General features: G+C 35.5%; 1 protein-coding gene across 21 annotated transcripts in view; it reads left to right on the top strand.

Annotated features, from left to right (window-relative positions):
* MEF2A (myocyte enhancer factor 2A) overlaps positions 1 to 23809 on the top strand; it is a 118517-nt gene that overhangs the window by 31913 nt on the left and 62795 nt on the right. For all 21 annotated transcript variants that reach the window (XM_074317937.1, XM_074317944.1, XM_074317927.1 and 18 more), the window contains one exon: positions 20039 to 20233. In XM_074317937.1, the coding sequence (XP_074174038.1) occupies positions 20180 to 20233 (54 nt within the window). In that variant the 5' untranslated portion in view covers positions 20039 to 20179. The remainder of the gene's footprint in view (positions 1 to 20038; positions 20234 to 23809) is intronic.

Here is a 23809-nt window from a genome sequence, read left to right as displayed (position 1 = left end):
AAGCTTTGTACTTGTGATTCTGCTAAATTCATTATTACTTCTAGTGGCATTACTGTATATTCTTTCAGATGCTTGGTGTAGACCTTCATCTTGTCTGTGAATAAAGGCTATTTTACTTCCTCCTTTTCAATTGTTATGCCTTTTATTTCTTTGGCTCACTTCATTGCACTGCCTACCAGTCCCCGCGCAATGTTGACTAGAAGTGCTGAGCTGACATCCTTGCCTTACTCCTGACCTTAGGTTGAAAATGTTGTCTTTCACTGATAAGTATGGTTTTAGCTATAGGTTTTTTCATAGATACTTAATCAGATTAAGGACGTTTCCTTCTATCCATAGCTTGCTTTTATTCTTATGGGTATTAGATTTTTATCAAATAGGTTTCTGCATCTTTTGAGATAATTACGTTTTTTTCTTTTCTTTTTGTTAATGTAGTCAGTTACATTGATTGATTTTTTAATATTGAACTAAGGAATCATGCATTTCTGAGATAATCCCGATTTGGTCATGATGTATTACTACATGTTTTATGGATTCATTTGCTAAAATGTAGGTATTTTTTTTCATCTGTGGTCCCAGTTGGCATTGGTTTTTAGTTTTTCAAATAACATATTTTGGTTTTCTTTTTCTGATCAGGTAATAGAATGAGTTGGAAAGATTTCCACTTCTGGAAAAATTTCTGTGTAATTGCTGTTATTTCTTATTTAATTGTTTGATAGAATTCACCAATGAAGACCTCTGGGCTTAGAGTTTTTTTGTGGGAGGGTTTTAAATGATGAATTCAATTTCATTGATTAATATTGGGCTACTCAGATTTATGTTATTCTTTTTGAAAGCTTTAATTGTTCGTGTCTTTCAAGGAATTTATCCATTTTACGCAAGTTCTGTAATTTATTGGCATGAAGTTGCATATATATTCCCTTATTCCTTTAATGTTTGAAGAATCTATGGTGATACCCCTCTTTTGTTCTGGTATTTGAGACCTTCCTTATTTTCTAAAGGAGCACTTAATATTCTAAATTTTCCTTCATCAGCCAGCATCCTACAAAGTTTATGTTATGTGTTCATTTAAATGGAGTTCAAAGAATTTTTAAATTCCTTTGTGATTCTTTTTGACCTACATAATTTCCAAGTATTTGGTTTATTTTCCAGATACTTTTTCTCCAAATAGGTTTCTAATTTAATTCTGTTATGGTCCAGGAACATACTTTATGTATTTATTATAAAGTGCAGAATGTTGTTTGTATTAGTGAATGTTTTGTGAGCACTGAAGAATGTGTATTCTGTTGTTGAGTGGAGCGTTCTAAAAATATTAATTAGGTTAAATCGTTTCATAGTGTTTTTCAAGATTTCTCTCTGATGTTCTGTTTGTTCAGTAATTGATGAGAGAGGAGTGTGGAAATCTTCCATTGTGGATTTGTCTGTTTCTCCTTTCATGTCTTGGTTCATGTATCTTGAAGCTCTGTTATTAGGTGCACGCATAATATTTAGCTTTTTAAATGTCTTCTTGATGAATTGGGTTCTCTGTCTTGAAATGTCCCTCTTTATCTCTGATCACTTGTTGTGAAATAGCTTCTGAAATAGCTTGCATGGTTTTGGATAGAAAGTCTGATATTACTCTTATTTTGTACCCCCCTATGTAAATTTTCTATCTTCTTTGACTGCCTTTAAGACTGTTTTAATGACTCTGTTTTAGTCATTTGATTATGAGGTTTCTTAGTTTGGTTTTCTTTGAGATAATCCTTAGGTTTTTTGTTTTTTCAGTTTTATTTTTAACCAAATTTGGAAACATTGATCATTATTTCTTCAAATACCCTACTTGGCCCACGTTTTTTGTTTTCCTTTTGGGGGAGGCATTCCAGTTATACTTTTAGTATTCTCGTTCTATTGGTACTTAAAGTCTGATTTTTAAAAATTCTGCTTTATTTAGAGGGTTAATAATGTCATGTCTTCAAGTGCACTGGTCTTTTTTCCTGCAGTATACAATATATTCTTAATCCCATCCAGTGTATATTTTTATTTCTGATAATTATTTTTCATCTCTGAAAGTTTTATTTCTTCCATTTCTTTCCTCATGTTCTTACTTTACCTTTTCTAATGTACAGAGCTGATTTATAATCATTGTGTTAGTGCCCTCACCTGTTAATTCCATTAACTTTATTATTCCTAGGCCTCTTTATATTGATTGACTTTTCTTCTTATGGGCCACATTTTCCTGATTCTTTTCCTTTCCTGTAATTTTTGTTTGGATGATGCACATTGTGGTTTGATATTGTTGGGTGAAGAAATTTTTTGTATTTTTGTATGTAGTGTTGAACTTTGTTTTTGTACACATAAATTACTTGGTATCAGCTGAATTCTTCTGAGGCTTTTTTTTTCTTTTTTAAAGCTTTGTCAGCATTGATCCAGGCAATTTTTATTGTAGGGTTAATTTAGTCATCTATTAAGGTCATGCCTTTCTGAAGGTTATAATGCATGCCCTTTTGAAGATTTTTCTCAATTCAAAGTACAGCTGACCCTCGAACAACATGGGTTTGAATTGCATGGGTCCACTTACATGTGGATTTTTTTCAATTGACTGCAGTTCAGTTGATCAGTGCAGTTCAAACCTGTTTTTCAAGGATAAACTTCAAGGTTAGGAGCCCACGTATGCGGAGGTCCAAGTGTATTTATACACAGATTTTCTGCTGAGGGAGGTTGCTGTCCCAACCCCCATATTGTCCAAGGCTCAATTGTAGCCCCAATCAATATGATGAAAAAGTTGTTAGTTGGTTTTTGTTTGGTGCTTTAAAGGAAATTTTATGGGCCAAGAATAGCTTAGGTAGTCTTGAAAGAGAAGATCAAAGCGGAAGGACATTTTGTACTCAGAGCATATAAATCTATAATAATCACTCCCATGAAATAATGCCACAAGGATAAACAAAAGAAATAGTCTGGAAGAGGGTCATTGTATCCATGGACACTTGCTTGATGACAAAACTGGCACTTTCGAGTAGTAGGGAAAGAATTTTTCGATAAATGGTATTGGAGCAGTTGGGAATCCATATGTTAAAAAAATGATTCACGCTCCACACCATAACATCTCAACGTGAAAGGCAAAAACTATGAAACTTTAGAAGCTAATCCGAGGAGAACATGTTTATGACATTCTGACAGGCAAAGAGTTAGTTATTAAAAAGAAACAAAACTAACATAAATAGAATAATTGATACATTCGATTCCCTTAAAATAAAGAAATTTTGTTCTTGCGAAGTCACTGTCAGAGGAATAGAGAGGCACGCCAAAGTGGATGAACATATATGCAATCCATAAAATGGACAAAAGGCGCGTATAGCCGAGTATCGAAAGCATTTCTGCAAATCAGTGTGACAGAGATAAACAATCCAATAGCCAAATGGGCAAGAGACATGAAAAGGCACTTCATAAAAGAACCTAAATATTCAAGAAATATGTGAAAAAGATGCTTAACCTTATTAGTAACCTGGGAAATATAAATTAAAACTGCAAAGAGTGGCTAAAATGAAAAGAGTGCAAGTTTTGGAGAAGATGTTAAGTTATGGGAACTCCGTAAAAAATGCTCGTGGGAATGTATATTCTTGCAACCACTTTAGGAAAGAGTTTGATATTTGCATATATATAATCCAGTAATTTCTTTCCATGGGCACATCTCTGAGAGTGATGGGTGAACATGTGTTCTAAGAGATACATTAATAACATTAGTGGCAGCAGTAATTGTGATAGTTTCAAACTCAATACATTGTTCATCATATACAACAATTGTGGTATATTCATATAAGGCAATACTTCACAGCAAGAAAAATGGATGAACTACAGCTACACGATACAAGTGACTATCACAGGTTTCTCAAAAGAAGCCAGAAACAAAAGAAATCATAATTTGTGATTCCATTTCTGTAAAGTAAAATCAAAACACACAGAAATAAAGCAGGTAAAATATCTACATTTTATGTTTGTATACATTATATATTAGCACCAAATATGCCAATTCCTAATTTCATTGCATGGCTGCCCCATTTCTGTGCTTGTTTCCGCATTCATTTAGAACTCCTCTGATTCTACGGTATGTCCCACGTCATGTTTATCTCTGTAAGTAAAGATAAGGTAAGACCTAGAGCAGCATTTATATACAGGTTTGGTTGAGATGATGTAAGATTAAAGGTTTTTAGTATATTTAGTATTTGAATCATAATGTAGAGAACTGAGATGGTTTCTAGTAATAATTTATATAGGATGTAATTATTGGCAAAGCTTCCCCCCCAGAAATTGTGACAACCTGGAAAGTATTTGGGGTAGGTCTAAGTATCTGCATCTTACAAATGAGGGAGCGTTACTATCGGGAGGGCATTCGTGGTGGTGGAGGAGCAGGCTGTCATTTTCATGTCCAGCCCCTGCCTTGCTGTGTCCTTGATTTCTCTTGTGCTTCCCACGTGAAGACAAAACATTGCTCTTCCTTAGGTGTAGTTAATCTGGGAAGGAAAAATCACGTAGGGATGGGCTTTAGTCTCAGGGCAGTGTATCAAGTCTCCTTTCTAATAATGATTTTAGTAATACTGTGCCTGTCTCTAAGGAGCACAAGGTGGTCCGTGGTTATATCCTATGGGGGTGCAAAAAATAACCCCTCTCAGCTTCTAATTCTTCTAGCTGGGCTAATCATCAAGTTAACATGAGACAGATTAACAGGAGAAAGTGTCTGAAATGTATTACGGATGTACATTTGGGGGTGCCACAGGATAGTAGACCCGAAGATGCACTGGCCGTTGAGGTTTACATAAAGGAAAAGGGGAGCAGGGGCCTGGGATTTCAGAGGGGAAGTAGACAATTTACAGGTAGACGGGAAAGAACACACATGTGGTAAACAAATTCTTGCTGGGCCACCGAGAAACAGTGGGACTTGGGAATCTAAGGACAGGTTTTTGCTGAGACCCTCCCTGTCTGTCACACTTCATTCAAACAGGCTGAGGTGAATATGCTGATTCCCTTCCTGAAGCAGGTTCTTCTATGACTTCTTTAGGCAGCTACTGGGGAGAGTCAAAGGTTCTTTTTGAGTCTTTTGTTTCTTTATAACCAGCTTAAAATCAGTACCCCAAAAGGCATATTCTGGAGTGGGAAAAGTTGGTCCCCTTCAATCCTCATAATTTCCTGTAAGAATTTGAGCTGTGTTCTGCTCCATTTGTAGAACTGACTGACGTAGTGGAGAAGTGAGTCACTGCCAATCGCATGACCGTTCATGGGTATATCCAGAAATAAAATATAAATTTTATAGGCTGGTCATTCTGATAAAAATTTTGAACTTAAAATGTCTTTTTAGGCAGTAGTTTAGATTATTTATCACGATTAATACTTTATATCATTTTTAAATAAAAGTATGTCGTGTTTTAAGGAAGCACAATTTTAAAATAACTTTGTACTCCCCGTACAATTTGAGGGAGGATTAAAAATTATTTCTAGTTTCCATAAAACTTAATTTCTGTAACAAATTTAGATGCTTTACTGACCAGTATTTGTGGCCAATACATAATTTTTAGCACTATTTTATATATTGTATAAAACAAGGCATCTATTTCTCTAATAGGAATAGGCTTACTTAGGTTTTACTCCTAAGCTTTTCCTCTCATTTTTTTAGCACTCAGCTTTAAAATGTCTCTAATTTAAAAATACAGGGTCGAAGCATACAAAAATATGTAACTTATTATTTCTCTCATAAATATAAATTAAGATAGAAAACCATATTTTAACTACTTTTCAGATTTTTAGATTACTTCTTCCCTCAGTCTCTATGTTTTGTTATATTGAAGATTTTACCTAAAACATTCTAAATAAACACATAGTAACCAGTGATGTTTTGGTGTTGTGATTTCAGGCAAAAGCACCAATATTCAGTTGTCCTAACTTTTCTACAAGTAGTTGTCTGGAGGTGTGCTAGGCAGGCCACAGCTAGCCGTTGCCGAGTTAGAAAAAGGCCCCTTCTCCCCATTTAGGTGGATGCCCACTGCCTAGGGTTCCAGGGCTTAGAGAGAGGAGGACAGACTGGATTTCAGTCCCCATTTGTGTTCTCTTGGCCCCACGCCCATGTGCAGGGCACAACCTCCACCATTGTTCATGGTGACCTTGAGTCATGGTTTCTTGCCTTTCTTTTGATAGATTTATAGCATTAGAATTGTTTTCCAGGCCAGAATATCTGTCACAAAACCCACAGAATTAATTCTTCTTAAGCCTTTGCTTTTCTAGTTAGTAGGGATTATTTTCTCAATGCTGTCTGTATTTTTGTACTTCCGTTGATCTTATTTCTTGAATCAGATATTAACATTTTTGAATTTTACCTAAAATTTGTAACAACTTAATGTCAGAACTTTATAAAATGAAGTGTGAATATTTTTAAGGGCATGTTCTGCCTTTATAAAAGTTACATACGGCAAAACTGCATTTTCAAGTAATGACCATGGATGTATGAGTTTTATATTCAAGAGTAAAGTTGTTTTTTGTTGTTGTTGAATCGTTTCTTTAAATAGTGACTGATAGGCGTGATTCTGTTCATACAACATGTTATTGTATTTGAAAAAATATATAATTAGATACAGCATGTGCAATTCTGGCTGAAATGGAATGTTATTTTCCATAAAACAATAGTGTAATGATAGCCTTAAATTAACTTAGAATTTGAATTTCTGCCCAGATTTAATTGTTTGTAAACACTAATGGAAACATCCCATTTTTAGAGGGAACAAAGAAGCATTTTCTCATATTAGAAGTAATTGGAAGATAATTCTGTAAGGGGAAAAACCTCTGATTGCATTAAAATTACGGTAAGATACTTTCCTTCCAGTTTGTCTGACAAAGAGAATGAAGAGTATGAGTGGTTTATTTGTTTGTATATTTTCTGTTACCGGTCCTTGTTACTGCCTGCTGAAAATCAGCGAGAGGCATTTACGCTTAGTATTCAGTCTAGCTTCATCGTCAAGGTCTGGCTTTGGGATAAATATTCTTTTTTAGTAACCCTTTGCAGAAACACTTAGTCTGAAGCACACTCGAAATTAATAATGATAATAATAATCTATTATCTGCCTTCACTTTTGTGCTGTCACTTGATGATGTGGAATGTCTTTTGGGTGCTGAATGCCTGTAAAATAATGCAATATTCAGGTTTCTTTTGGTTGAGGGATACACTCTTGAGAGCTGTGGCCATGGGATTTCTTATCACAGTGGAGGAAAGAAAGGTCTCACTCTGCCAGCAGAACCTGTCTGAAACAGAGGCTGAAGTTTGATCGGTTGGCTGAATGGGGGAGAGTTTTGAAGCAGTCTTATAAAGGGCTTGAATTTTAGGAAGCACTGAGTAGCTAAACCAACAAGCTTACTGTTCCACTGTCTCCTCCTGTGTTACACTCATTTATTAGTTTGCCCTTTTTTTTTAACATATGATTCTGATCTGTGTATAAGAATTGATTGCTCATCTTTGAGTGCTGGCCCAACACTGCTATTCAGCCATTTTTAATTATGTTCAATTCACACATTGTTTCTTTTGAAGACGGTACTATATTGGGTATCTATAAGATATCAGAAACTGCATAAGAAACTCATTTTTAAGGGTATATGTGTGTTTTGTTGTATGGTCTAATTTATTTACAGGGCATTTTTTCTTCCTGGCCTTCTGTGTCATCTGGTACTTTGACTTGGAATATTTTGGTCTTATGAACATTTGTACATCGTTATGTCTGGAATAAAAATTATCATTTTTATCTATCGAGTGAAGTGTGAGATCAGGGGAAGAACACTTATGATTTGATTTGAAAATAACCTATCAGAAACATTTTTAAATGATCTATAATTTACTTCTCCTTTTGGGGACAGATGATAATCAGCTCTTAAATTATCTTCACATATATATCAGGTAGGAGGATGCTTTCTGCTGCAAGTAACTGAGAGGCTTTAGCAGACAGGAAGGATGTTACCATCGCATCTAACAAGAAGTTCAGGGTTAGGGCAGGTTCCAGGGTCGGGTGACTTGGGTCCCTCTTCCGTCTTTCTCTGTCATGTTCATGTTCTCCTGTTTCGTTCTAAGTTTCTTTATTCAGTTGTCCTTCCCTTCTAGCACTGTCCCTAGGCTACGTGTGTGTGACCTAGATGGTGTTTATGCCGTGGGAGAAAGAAGCAGTAATTAGTCACAGAACTCTTGGCTCTGATTGCTCCTCAAGATCCTAGTTTATTTCCTGTTTCATCTTTTATTTTCATCATTGAAACTAAAGGAATATGAATTCTTTTAAGTACCCAATGATGTTTATTTTAAATTACATATGTGCTTGAAAGAACATGACCATTTTACAAAAAGCAAAACCCATAGAGAATAACAAGTGTGTCCCCGTAGTTAGAAGCCCCACAGACAATAAAGAATCCTGTCAAGAAATCCAGTCCACTTACTGTGATCTCCATGCTATAAAATTAAAATGTGTTAAAAAAAGGAAATGCTCTTGATGAAAATCCAATGGTCTAAATCATGAACTTGGAATCCAGGTAAACGAAAAGGTGATTCTAACTTTCTTAAAAGAGAACCACAGGTTTCTTCCAAATAACCAATTTTTCCTCTCGTTACAAATGTAAGTGTTTTGTAGGTTTAGAATATCTGGTAAATTTCTCTAAATATCTTATTAAATAAACCATTTAAAATTGATTTTTTTGTTTACTTTGTTTGGGTTCCTTTGCTTTTTAGACATTCCTTAGGTGGCAGCCTAGCCTGGGCTGCCCTCATTAATTTTATGGTCAACAAATGGGTACTTGGACCTGAAATAAACTGAGTAGTAATAATAAGTACATTTTTAAAGCACCTATTATGTGCCCAGCGCTGAACAGAGTACTTTATGAGTCCTCAGAAAACCCTATGTGAAATGTATTCTCATTTTACAGATTTGAAAACGAAGGGTAAGAGAAATGGACTTGAGTGTAGCCCAAAGCCGCGTGTCTAGTAACTAATTGATACCTGGAAAGGAGACAGGAATTTTTGTTTGTGTGTCACCAAGGGCACCTCTCGCACATCTTTTGAATTGTCCCCCAATCTTTTTTGTGAACACATAGAACAGGTCCTCGGAAAACACCTGCCCCTTTGGGGTTCCCAGAAATTCTCAACTGTCATCCTAGCCCCCCCGAGCCTTGAAGAAGACCTTCAAAGGTCAGCTGATTTCTTCCCACCAGGTTTTGTGGTGGCAGCCTCTTTCTCCTCCTCCTGCCAAAGGTGAATCAGTGTCCTCAGGCTTGTCAGCCTTTGGAATTCCGGTCACATGGCTGCTTTGCAACCTCGGCTTTTCGATAAGCTCAAGAAGAGTTGTGCTTTGTAGAGTGTTTGGCTCTTTCTCTTTGTTAGGATAGGAACAGTGGTATCTTGAGGCCTTTTAACACCCTCGGCTGAACTTGGACAGTTCCCCCTTGAACAATGTGGGGGTTAGGGGCGCCGACCCCTGTACAGTTGAAAATCCTCATATAACCTTTGCTCCCCACTTACATAGTCCACTGTTGATCAGAAGCCTTGACAGTCGATTAACACGTATGTTGTATGTATTATATGCTGTATTCTTACAATAAAGTAAGCTAGAAAAAGGAAATGGTATTAAGAAAACCATGAGGAAGAGAAAATACATCTACAGTATTGATTGAAAAAAACCCGCGTATAAGTGTACCCGCTCTGTTCTGTGTATGGTTCAAGGGTTAACTGGATTGTATACAGTGAATTTTGTTTTTGAGTAGCTGGACTTTAAAATTCTTTCTTGTGTAAAATTGAGAATGTTGCAAAAAAACATCATATTGATTAGGAGACTCTCATTGGTAATTAGTAATGTTAGATGCTTGTTAAGTATATAATAATTGTTTTTGGTAGGCTTTGATTTAGACTTTTATCTTAATTCTCTGGAGGTACACAGTCAAATTAGTTGAAATGGAAAGAATCACATCTTTTTGTGATAGAAATAAAATGGAAATATTCCAAAATTTCTTGGGATGCATCTGTCCATTGTTAATTATGTAAAATAATCTTTCTGCCCTATAAAGAATAAATTGTCTTGATTTCATTTAAGAATGAAAGGCAGGGCTCTGTTATGCATCTTCCTTCTGTTTATATGGCTACAGACTTGTTAGGAAAATGAAGCAGTTTAATGATTTTTGTTCAGTGGTCTTCTTACATTCTGTGTCAATAGAAAACAATGATTATAACCTGGGAAGCTCTATAGTGTGAGAATATACTTATGGAACGTATGTCTTCTTTTCTATGCTTTTCCTATATTTACTATACTATTTTTCACATATAACTAAACATTGAAACACTTGAAATTTTATTCCTTACCCTTGGCTGTTCTGAAAATACATTTCTCTCTCCTGGTAGTCAATAAATACCTTATCAAATAAACAGGGCAAATTTCACTGAGTTTGAAGTATTATTTTCTTTATGCTCTTATTTGTCTTAATGTCTAGAAATCTAATTATTTGGAAAATATGCAAAGTTTTTACCTTTTGGGAATTGCCCTTTAATAATGTTGTTGACGATGAGATCCTTGCCTGCACAAATGTCACGTAAAATGTTATGTTGTGATGCCTTTCGGTCCCACTTCTTTTCCGCACCAGCTTTGGGACTTTGGTTAGACTTCCTGTTGTCTCTGGCCCTGTTTTACTCATGTGAAACAGAAAGAGGTTGGGATCCATGTCTGTTCTCTAACTATTGGACATTAAGCACCATAAAGTAATATGAAGGTTTAGGAAGAAAGATCAGAACTATTATAGGTGATTTTCTGTTAATCCCAAGATGGGAAATTTTCCTCCATACTTCCGTTTAGATGTCACTGGAAAGTAGTAATGACTGTTTTCCCGGCTTTGATTATTGAGTATTGCCAGCTGATTTTTTTATTGTACTTTGTGGGTATATTTATATCCACAAGTATTTATAGTTTTTTATATAAACATATTTATGATTAATTTTTTAAAGCTAACTTATACTTAGACTTGGAATGGCAAAGTAACGGTGCTTCTGGGCAACGATGGAATTGTTATCTGTGTCCCTACTGTGTGGATGGGCCAGACAGAGCCTTCCCTTGAGTTGCAAAACATTTACCGTGATTCCTGTGAAAAATCACAGCAGAGAAGCACAGTAGAGCTTGTTTTGAGAGGATTTGGGAAAATTGATGTAGGATATTTATTTTTTAGTTTTTGGCCCTTCGAAGCATTTTGTGGTTTCCCTAAAAGTGCGAAAGAAATTTTGTGCAGAGGAAAATCTTAATCTGACCAGAGAAGTAAGGTTGAACATGTACAATCTTTAGCAGTCCTTCAACTTTACACACTATCATTTTGATGACAATTTATATTATCTGCAGAAATGAATGGAAGTAATACCCATTTCCCATCACTGTTTGAAAATTGCCAAGTATATTCTCATATTTGTGAAGAAGGCTTCAGAAGTCATCTTGAGGTAACAGTTTGTTGAATGAAAGTTACTTACTCTTTTGATTAAGAATTAAGTTTCAGCATTCCAACCCTTCAATGAAAGTTGCCCAGTCTTTCCCTTTTCTGTGAGATGGGATTTTTTTTTATCTAGTTTGTGTTAAAATTAAAATTTGGAGTTGTCTTCCTGTGTAAAATGGAGCTCAATTCCTTTTTAATAGTAATTTTTAGAATCCATTTTTACTGAGGAAATTATTTTCAGGTATGCAGTTTTACAAATCAGATAATTTGATTTGTTGTTATAGTTACCATGATTATATATTCATTATATATGTTTTATATAAATATATATGTAGATAATATATACTAATGGTACTTATAGTCACTATTATTTATTATGCTATATGTATAATATATGATATAATGCATAGGTGTTATATATATTATGTATAATTATGGAAACTATAAATAATGGTACCATGATACATACATACATACACATATATACACACCAACATTATATTTAATCACTTCCATTTTCATATTTAATTTTTTTCATTATTTTTAAGGCTACCTTCCATTTGTGGCAAGTTGTACTAATTTTTCTGTTACAATAGTAATAAAGTTTTGCATTTGAATACATTTATTAAAGTGAAAAAGGGAATTAATGTAAAGATAAAATAGGTAAAAAATGATGTACAGAATTGTACATATTTAGGAGAAAGATTGGGAAGTTCGTGTCTGAATGACTGAAGTTAAGGGACAGCTAGCTGCTCTGTTATAGTAGAAATGTTCCTGGGTGTTTGAACTAACTGAGACTTTGGACGGTACCCTTTTCTCCTTAGATTTCAGCTTTTTCTTTGTTAAGGGAGTTGGGGTTATGATACTAGATGATTTCTTAGGTAAGTCGAAAATTACAGGATTCTTCCCTTTTTCAAGTAGCTTGACTGAAGTTTGGTAAAGAAAAAGGTTTCGTTTAAAATGGGTCATGAACAGTATTGACTCAGCACTCTTTATTCCCCTTCTTTTTTATTGATAGACTATTTACAGAAAAAAGAGTATCTACTAAGCTTACAGAAAAAAATTTAAAGTATATATAAACTATAAATTTAAACACTATATATATTATACATACTATATTCATATATATATATACACACACACACACATATTAGTAGTTTCATCTATTTCATGTTTAGTTTGCTTTTCTAATAAGATATAACCTTAGATACCAATTTCACATTGTTACTGGAAATTAATTATAAGATGCTTTCCATTTAAATTTTTCTCTGATTTCTATTGTATATGCAAGAAAAAGTATTGATATGACTCAAGGGAAGTAAAGGTGAAACAGCAGCACATAGTAAATGAAGTACTCATTTTATTTTCTGACCATAAGTATTAAAAACATGCCATGCTTTGTAATACAGTTGTTAATCATAATAATGGATCACTTGCCCTCAGATATTAGCAAGTGCATAGTATTTTATTCTAGCATTGTGTGGTATATATGATGTGTATAATTACAGTTTTCCTGTTATAAAAACAGTTTCTTATACTTAGAAATTATCAGGACCAAAGATTACGCAACCAGTTTATAGCAACATGTTTGGGGCTAAGATCCAGGTTTTTTCATTCAACTTGTAATAGACCTTCTCACTCAGGTAATGCTTTGAAATGCCAAGCAAGTTGTGAAGAAAGAGTAACTGGAAATTACACAAAAGCTAATGCAGAAAGAACATTTTAGTAGTGTTTAAAGTTCATGCTTTTTGACTTTCAGGATTTCTTTTCCTTCATTTTAAAAGCAGCCATTGGTTTTTTGTTGTTTGTAGTAACTACTGTTTTTCCGTATCAGAACAGTGGCATTTATTGTAATCAAAAATAATTTTTAAAAACTGTCCAAATTATTAATTTCAATAACATGGATATATATATACAGTGCCATCTTTTGTCTGTGCGTGCCATATCTACAAAATTTTTCAAAGCAATACTAGAATTACATATTTTCTGCCCACAATTATATTATCGACATTTGTTGTAAAATGTTCAAGCTTTTGAATGGCTACTTTATTATATAGACAGGTTGTCCCTATGTGTTTGCATGGTATTTTCCCTCTATGTTTTCACTGTTTTAATTGAATTGGGATCAACATCCATATACAAAATTTTTTGGAGGGAGGGGAGCATTGTCTTATTATTTCCTTAGAATAAATTCTTGAAAGTAGAATGTATTTTTCAAGGGAAGCTGAAAGTCAGATTTGTTCTTGAAAACACGTTTTTTTAATGTTGTCCAAGTTGTTGAAAACGTTCTGTCTCGAAGATAGTTTGGGGCTCTCACCAGCAATAGTAAATGTTTTGTTCCTTGGGGCTTTTGCTCTCTTTTCATTTTACATTTTATCCCAATTTGATCACATTGTGTCCCATAGCGTTAATATTATCTATATGCCCAAGACTCCCGAAGGTGTACTTTTAGCTCTAATGTCTGAGGCCTTTACCTTGCTTCCTACTTGACATTTAAAATTGTGCGATCTGTGACCGTCTCAAGTGTCACGTCTCCGAAACTGAATTCTTAACTTCTCCTCTTTTAAGGAAGTAATGAATCATTAAACATTTTCTCTTGATAGATGCCTACTTATTTATTAAGAGTTCAATTGTTGATTGTGCAGTTACTTTTCTTACAATGTTTATTTTAGTAGCTTGGAAAAAAAGTGTAATACATAATTGATTTACTAGAATCATTAAAATGGGTTGTTCTGATGAACTCAAAGATTGGTGTTTATTTAATAAGGGCCAAGTTGAAAGTAAAGTTCACCTTCTGTTTAAAAGTCCTTGCTCTTAAAATATTTATTTACTTAAGCAACAGGTTTCTTTAAAATAGTAAATGAAATTGATTTAAAGAGATTGAACATGTGTGATCAGTATTACTATGAATTGGTCTGAATCCGAGTTTTGGGCTCTATGATATCTCTTAAATTAAGACAGTAGAGCCCATATTGGGAAATCTTTTTGAAACTCTAGCTCCTGATCTTTAAAAAGTGACATACTAAAAAAAAAAAAAAATTCAGTTAACTGAGAGTTCAGTTTAAACTAATTTTTTACTGTATCAACGTTGCCTGAATACAGTTACATGCCTTGGGATTTAATTAGAGATTCCTTTTTCCCCCTAGAGTAAGATATATTATTTTCTCTGTTAAAAAAAAAAAGCCCATCTGTGTTTGCTAAAGATAGAATGTAGTTTTAGAGGTAGGTTTTAAATGTTGCCATTTCCGCTAAAACTCCTTTAGCTTTATTGTCTAGAAGAGTTGAGTAGTCATTTGTTAGTGGTTAGTTTGCATTCATAAAATCTGAATCCTGCAATTATTTTAAAGGTGTGTACATACTTTTTGTGTGCGTACTTGTATTTTTTGAAATTGATAAACTATACGTAGCATAGTATAAATACATATACATTTACCATTTTAATCATTTATTTTCATTTTAACCATTTTTAAATATCCAGTCCAGTGGCATTAAGTAAATTAACATTGCTGTACAATGATCATTACCATCCATTTCCAGAATTTTTTCATCATCCCATACTGAAACTCTAACCATTAAGCAGTAACTCCCCATTCCTTCCTCACTCTGTCCCTGATCAGCTACTATTTTACTTTCTGTCTCTGTGAGTTTAAATACTCTTAGGTACCCCATGTAAGTGGAATTCGATAGTATTTGCTCTTCTGTGACTGGCTTATTTCACTTGGCATAGTCTTTTCAAGGTTCATCCATGTTATGGCATGTGATAGGATTTCCTTTTTTAAGGCTGAACAACATTCCACTTTATGTGTATAAAACACACACACACATATGTGCACACACCACATTTCGTTTCTCTGTGCATACACCAATGGACATTGGGTTATTTGTACCTTTTGACCGTTGTGAATAATGCTCTTATCAACATTGGTGTACAGACATATTATTGGAGTCCTTACTTTCAGTTCTTTTGTTTATACCTAGAAGTGGAATTGTTGGATCAAATAATAATTCTGTATATATTTCTTTCGGTAACCACCATGCTATTTTCCTCAGCAACTGTGTCATTTTTCATATTTCCAAACCAGTGCACAAAGGTTCCAATTTCTCCACATCCACGTTAACACCTGGGGGATTTTTTTGGTTCTCGTTGTCTTGATAATATCCATCCAAATTGGTGTGAAGTTGTATCTTGTTGTAGTTTTGGTATGCATTTGAGCACATTTGTGATGTTGAACATATTTTCGGGTGTTTATTGGCCATTTGAGAAATGTCTTTTTAGGTCCTTTGCCTATTTTTAAAATTGGGTGGTTTATTTTATGTTGTTGAGTATTAAGGTTTTTAAATATAGTATATTCTGGATATTAATCTCCTTTCGGATAATGTGTTCTACAGTCATTTTCTCCCATTCTATGGACTGCTGTTTTACTGTGTTGATAGTGACCTCTGACACTTGGACGTTGGGCTTGGGATGGATGGATTTGTTTCTGAGCTCTTGGTCTACGTGTTTTTCTTTATGCCAGTCCCACATTATTTTGATTACTGTAGCTTTGTAGAAATTTTTACCGTTAGGGACTAATGAGTTCTCCAACTTTGTTCTTCCTTTTCAAGATTGTTTTGGCTCTTTGGAGTTACTTGAGATTCCATGTGAATTTTATTTCTACAAAAAACATCATTGGGATTTTGATGGGGATTCCATTGTATTTGTAGATTGCTTTGGATAATACAATTTTTTTTTTTCAGTTTTCAGTATACAAGTCTTTCCCCTTGTTGATTAAGTTAATTCCTGAGTGCTTTATTCTTTTTGATGCTATTGCAAATGGAATTATTTTCTTTTTTCAGACTTTCCACTGTTAGTGATAGAAATGCAGCTGATTTTTGTGTGTTGATTTGTAACATTAGTGAATTTGTTTATTACTTCTAACAATGTATTTGTGGAATCTCCAAGGATTCTACATATAAGATCATGTCATCTACAAACAGAGATGATTATACTTCTTCCTTTCCACTTTGGATGCCTTTTATTTCTTGCTTAATTGCTCTGGCTGGAACTCTATTGCATTTTTGAATGGAAGTGGTAAAATCAGTTATCCTTGTCTTGTTTCTAACCTTACAGGAAAAGCTGTCAGTCTTTGACTTTCAATTACGGTGTAAGCTGTGGGATTTTTCTATATGATTTTTATTATGTTGAGGTGGTTTCCTCCTATTCCCAATTGATTGTTTTTATTTTAAAAGGGTATTGTATTTTGTCAAATCCTTTTTCTGCATCAATTGAACTGCTCATGTGTTTTTTCCCTCCTTCATTCTCTTAATGTGGTGTATCACATTGATTAATTTTAGTATGTTGAATTGTCCTTGCTTTCTAGGAATAAATCCCACTTGGTCATGGTATATAATCCTTTGACTGTGCTGCTGAATTTTTAACTGTTATGTCTTTAAATATCTCTTCTTCCCCATATAGTCTCTCCTTCCTTTCTGGGGTTCCAGTTACATGTATCTTGAATCTTTTCTCCATGTTTCCTAATTTTTTTCCACAGTCTTTTCTGTATTCACATTCTTGTGTCTTTTGGAGCTTCTGTACAGGTATTTTCTTTATTATCCTTTGGGCCATCGATTCTTCAGCTATATTTAACCTATTGTTGGATTCATCCACCAATTTTTTTAAATTTAATTTTATTGGGTAACAGTATGCTTTTTCCAGGGCCCATCAGCTCCAAGTCAAGTCATTATCCTTCAATCTAGTTGTGGAGGGCGCAGCTCAGCTCCAAGTCCAGTCGCTGTTTTCAATCTTAGTTGCAGGGGGTGCAGCCCACCATCCCATGCGGGAATTGAACCGGCAACCCTGTTGTTAACAGAGCTCGCGCTCTAACCAGCCGGGCCATCCGGCCGCCCCCTCCACCAATTTCTTAATTTCTGTTTTCTAAATTATTTTTTTCAATGTTGTGTTTTTCGTATTTTTAAGTATTGCTGCTAAAATTCTTTGTTTTTTAATTCTTTGAACACATTTACATTTTAAAGTCCTTTTTGGATTTTACTCTGGGTATGTTTCTATTACCATTTTGTAATTTTGGTTTTCAGTCATGTCTTCACTGTTTTGTTTTTTTAGACATTTTATATAAAATGAGAAGATAATTTGAATTTCTGGACGATACCATTTTGCTGATAAGATTTACTTTTGCTAAAATCTTGTGAGAATATTTTATTAGCATGCAGCTGGGTAATGACACTAGGTGCATAGGTCAGATTACCTTCATTGAAGCAGGAATTGAGATGATTTGAAGCTATAGCCCATCTTTGTGTGGCCTGGTCTATTTCTGGCTAACCTTTATAGCTGGGTGTAGTCCTTTGGATTCCTTCCAGATTCCTGGTGTGTTTACTGGGGCTATTCCTCCTTGGCAGGCGCTGAATCTAATTTTTGTGCCCCTACCCATAGGTCGCTTGACAGCCAATAATTTAAGAATCTACAAAGGACTCTAGGGGGAAAATGAGTCTAAAGGCTGGTCTCATCTGTTTCTTCCAGATCGCAGCCCTACAAATTCTTACTGTCTTGGCAGTTCTCCAGTGGTTTTAAACAGATTACTTTTTGTGTTGCTGTTCTGGTGGTTCTTAGAGGAAGGTTGGTTTGAAGCAACCTACTACTCCACCATGGTCAAAAGAAACATGCTCAGCTATGTTCCAGGATTCAGAATTTTGCAGATTATACAAGATAATACAGTGCATATACTTTACAGGTGTCAGCATTAATATCTCTGCAGTGAAATGTATGAGTCTTTGTCTTGCCTCCTCCAGTGCAGGTTTTCATAATGAGAATTGGGTGTCACGTGTGCGATTAAGGAACCTGATTTGGAGTAAGCGAGCTTCTGTTGTTTTCTATTGCTGTCTGTTGAGAAAACAGACATTCTGCAGCACACCTGCTGGTGTGATTGGTTCCCACCAGTGACCAGCCACCTTTCAGTTCCTCTGATGTTCTCGCTTCCTCTTTTCATGGGGCTTTTGTACATGCTGTTTTCTTTGCCTGGTACATATACCCTCGTACTCAGGTTTGCGTATGAGACATGTTCTCAGGCAGCCCTTCCCTGACTCATGAATGTAGGTCAGGTGAACGAACTTCGAAATTTTGAATTGTACAAGCTCGTTTATATGATGGTTTGATTAATGTATTTTCTCCTACTATCCTCTGAACTCTGAGATGAGAAAACTTTGCCTGTTTTTCTTGACTGTGTTATCCTATGTGCCTTGTTAAATATTTGGAAGTACATTTTTTGTAAGTAGGTGATCGATTAATAGATTATCAGTTGTTAATAGATGATCAATTAATGTTTGTATGACTGAAGAAATAAAAGAATGAACGAGGGAAGATATGTAAGAAATTCCAAGGTAGTGATGAGAATGGAAAAGCTCCTTGCTTTTGAGCAAAAGCCAGATTTCATCAAACACTGGATTTGTACAGCACAATTGAAGTTTTATAGATATACACGTATAATATTTAAAATACTTCAGTCAAATTCCCCTGAGAATTTATTATTGTAACTGTTTTAGATTTGTCCCCCATTCCTTCATAAATATTATGGAAGTTTTGAAAGCACTAGGTTTTTGACACACAACTGTCATTTAGAGCATGGCAAATTATATCATTGCCAGTCATTCTAGTATAGAGGTAAATGAAATAGGAAATCCTTGTTTTTGAAGGTTTCACAGACCCAGAGGAAAATGGACTTGGAATTTGTACACCCATTCCCATAGAGTGAGGGCCTCTTATTTATTCTACCAATGGGAATTGGTTTTGGCTTCACCGGGAAATGACATTCCAATTGAATCTTGCCCAATAAAGGAGGTCATTAAATAGCTAAAGGATTAGTATTTCATTTAAGTGCATATTATTAGGTCGGTGCAAAAGTAATTGCAATTACTTTTGCACCGACCTAATACAATGGAAGTATATAGTGGATTGCTAAATAGTAAATTTGCTGGTGGCTACAGCGATTTGCAAGAAGAGTATGAAAAGGCAGATTGGGGCGATGCAGATTAGTATAGTAGCCCATCTTTTGACATGGGGGCGATCAGAAGCTTTTAAGGATATTCTACAATGTTTAAGAGGAATTGTTGTTGGAGCCAGACTCCCTGAGTTCATATTATAAGCTCATTCGCTTACTGTGTGACCTTGGACTCAGTACTTAATCTCTCTGCCTCAGTAACCCTATTTATTACGTGAGATGACGAGTATAACGAACACAGAGGATTGCAGTTAGGATTGAATGAGTTAAGACAGATCAGATACTTAGAAAAGTGCCTGGCACATAGAAAAATCTCAGTAAGTGTTGGCTCTTGCTGTTGCTATTATTAGATGCACTGAGAAAAACTCGAAGGTCGTAATTGCACTCTTTTAGCCAGAACGAGAGGCATGAAAAAGAGTCAAGAGACATTTTAGGGGGAAATGTTAACAAGGCTTCAACTTCTTTATTCATTTATGTAACCAGTAATTTCACCTAGTAATGCTGGTAACTTGCAGCATAAAAGCAGCTTTGAAAATTGTATAACATTTACAGCATTCGCAAACCCACAGAACTTAAATTTTCTAATTTGTGTTTTCTTTTAGATCTTACCGAAAATTTCACCTGGAGCCCTTGGACTAGAAGAAGCTGAAATAATAGAAGCTGTGTACAATGCATTAGGGTATTGAAGACAATTAAATTTTGAATTAACTATTTAGAATATAAGGAAGGAAAGGTGACTGAAAATGGGGCGGAAGAAAATACAAATCACACGTATAATGGATGAAAGGAACCGACAGGTAAATGAAAATTTTAATTTACCTATTTAATCGATGTAAATATTTTTTTTTTTTTTACGAAAGGAGCGTAAGATAAAATGGTTGAATTTTTCTTAAATTTAATTTCAAGTCTAAATATTTTTATTTCCAGACTAAATTAAATATTTTCGCAATCCAAAACTTTTGGCTTTTCATTGTGTGCTTTAAAGAAACTTTTTTCTTAGTTGAGAAATCATATGTGTTAATTATAAAAAACAGGCAAATAAGAGAAAAGTAAAGTACCACAGTTCCACTATATCCATTATGTAAATTTTAGATTTATCATATTTAATCTTCTGTATACTTGATTGTGTTTGATTGTTAGTTATTTATATATTGATCAATATTTTAAATCATCACCTCTGTCTTCATAAGTAGGTAATACCTGAGTTAACTACAGCTATCAATGCATGTGTTCTGATCAGTTAAATTGTCTAGTTAACCAACAAATAATGAATTATTTTTACAACTCTTATGACAACTATTCTAAAACATTTATGTATATGTCTCGGCTTTAAATGATAAAATATATTGAAGTTGATTTTCACTATAAATATCGGTAAACTCTTACAAATTCAAGATAATTATAATGATACTGATATATGAATACCAAAGTTCTAAAAATTTAAAGCAAGGGTTAGCCAACTGTGGTCTATGGGCTGGCTGGCTGTCTTTATAAATAAAGCATTATTAGAACACAGCCACGCCCATTGGTTAATATATTATCTGTGGCTGTTTTCATGTTACAACAACATTGTTGAGTAGTTACCCCACAGACTGTGTGGCCCGTAGGCCTACAGTCTTTACTCTCTGACCCTTGAAGGGAAAGTTTGCCGACTCCTTGGTTGAAAAGAAAGGAGGAAAAATAATTTCATAGACTATTGTAAATGAACTACTATTCGAAGACTATGCAGGAGGGAGAGATGCTGTGTCTGGAAAGGTTCCATATCAGTTTCAAGAACAGCCGGCTTCTGGAAGCTCACCAGGGACAGAACAGCACGGAAGGTGTTTGCTGCAAAGTCCTTGGAGTAGTTCAGCTGGTAATAGGAATATGATTGGAGATGAAGCCCAGTGGAGCAGCTGGCACCGAAGTTCGTGGCAGTGGGGAGGGCTGCCAACAGACTGAAGTGAAGAGGCCCTTGTTTCAGCCCCTTAGGTTCCTTAGCTAAAGTGGAAGGTTCACACAGTGTGATTCTTTACAAAGGTGGGTAAAACAGGAAAGACCGACAACCAACCATACCATCGTTCTAAGGAATGGTTCTCAGCAAGGCTGCAAATAAACTTCCCTTCACAGATCTAGGATTGCACCGTGTAGAGGAGGCCAGGGGGCCTGCTTTGTGAATACGTGCAGTGCACATGTCAACTGGAAACCCTGTTGGGGAATGACAGATGAGCAGAGACTAGCAAACCACACAGACCCCCTGAGCTCGCCTTATCCCGTAGAGTTATATTGAAATCTAGCATAGATACATTGGGCCTACCCGTGGGAAGGACTCCACATGTTTATAGGGAAAGGGGAGCTAGGAATATGTGACTGTGTAATGCAACTTTTGAAGGTAAGGAAATGAGCTGGTTAAAAAGATGGAGCCTGCCGCTCTAGTTCAGCAACTAGAATTAGCCGGTTCCTACTTTGAATTAACTGTAAGGCAGCTTCTTGCCAGGCTGCGAAATGGGGCAGGGGGATCCGAATTTCTCCTCAGGTGCTTTTGGCAAAGAAGGCAGAAGAGATACAGAAGAGGGACTTGGGCAGTTTATTTTTCAGATCAGGCACAGACACAATTGGTCAAAAACTGCAAGGGTATCTGAATTGTACTGACTTTTGATTTTGTGGATTCTGATTTAAAAGTTTCATTATTCTTGCATTCAAAGGGGACATACTGTTTTTATGCAGAAGAGATGTCATTTTGTTCCTTCACATGTGAATACCTACAATAGCTGAGCTGAGGCCCTGGGAACTCCTTAAAGTATGTAGCGTACGTAGGAGATTGAAGTATGTGGCAAATAGAAGAAGGACGCGTAGGTGATGGGAGAGTATGGAGAAAACACAAACTCCTGGGGCAGGGGGAGGTCGCTCAAGGGAGCCGTTACTGAAGGAGGTAATAGCAAGTAGAGAGCTGAGTTACCGGAGGTTTGGAGCTAGTAGGAGAAAACCACACTTCAAGTCATTGGAATAGTATTTCCCTAAATAACCTTCCTCCCTCTCTCCCTCCCTTTCTCTCTTTTTTCTTTTACATTTTTTTCTGGTCTGTAGGTGACATGCTACCTGTTTTAGTGGTTTGCCCGTTTTCTGCTGGGTTGTTGATCTTTTTTTCTTAGAAGTTCTTGACATACTTTAGATATTAATTCTGTATTTTATGTGTTTCATTCAGATAGTATCTTTCAATCGTTACGAAAACACTTTGTAAACACTTTTATGATAGGATTTCCCGTAGTGTTTTCTAGAGGTTTATATTGCCTTTACAGAGATTGCGAACACTTTAAAATGTGTGACGGCTGCTTTATTTCCTACATCCTGGTCAGTTTCTGTAAAGGTTCCAAGTGGACTTGAGATAAATGTGTATTCTTTAATTGTTGGATGTAGAATTCTACGTGTTTATTAGGTCAGTGTCATTTTGTGTTCCAATTATCTGTCTTCTTTGTGCTTTTTATTGTCTTTGGCTCATTGAGCCTGAGAATACTTACACTTACCACAATGGTAGATCTGTCAGTTTCTCTGTTTTACTAGTTTAATACATATTATTTTATATATTTTGGGACTATTCATTAGGGTCATATATTAGTGTTTGTTATACCTCCTTGGTGAATTTTTCAATATATGTTGGCTCTCTCTCCTCAATAAGGCAGGTCTGTCTTAAACCTGCTTTGTCTCACATTTATGTAGCTACACCTTTCTTTGGCTAGAATTTTCCTGGTAAGTCTCATTGTGTCCATTGCTCTCCACCTTACTCTATCCTTATGCTTTAGGTATATCTTTTGTATATAGCATGTGGCTGGACTTTGGTTTTTTTGGTTCACTCTCATAATATTGCTTGACTTGCCAGTTTAGTTGGATTTTATTCTTTGTCCTCTTTTGTATGTTTGGACTGTTTTATACCATCTTAGTTGATTATTTCAATTTGTCAGAGGGCCACAGGCATCAATAAAAGTCACAGCTAATCATTTCACCCCTTATATCCTTAAAGATTGCAGCTTTACACTCAGTCTCCCAGGGGAAAAAGCCCTGGAAGAAGATACTTTCTCTGAATGGAAATCTACCAACCTTCACCTTGAAGGTTTTGCGTAAGAGTGGTTGGGAAGTCAGGGACACAGGTTAGTTTGTCCCTATGTGTTTGTGATGTCCCTCTATGATGCCCGGATGTTATCTGGAGGACATGTCTGCACAGCACTGTTGCCAATCCCTGTTGTGAGGTGACAGGCATTGAGTGTCCCCAGCATGGAGAGGAGAGGCACAAGCTGAACCCAAACGGTTCTCTTAAAAATGGTCTTTTCATAGCCCCGCTGGCTGTTTCTTAGGCTGCAAGCCTCCATACACGGTATGCACTACCCGCTCAGTACAGA

This window comes from Rhinolophus sinicus, linkage group LG13 (assembly GCF_036562045.2).
Source record: "Rhinolophus sinicus isolate RSC01 linkage group LG13, ASM3656204v1, whole genome shotgun sequence".
Classification (NCBI taxonomy): Eukaryota; Metazoa; Chordata; class Mammalia; order Chiroptera; family Rhinolophidae; genus Rhinolophus; species Rhinolophus sinicus.
The sequence above is the reverse complement of the archived record's forward strand: the minus strand, read 5'-3'. Positions and strand labels throughout refer to the sequence as shown.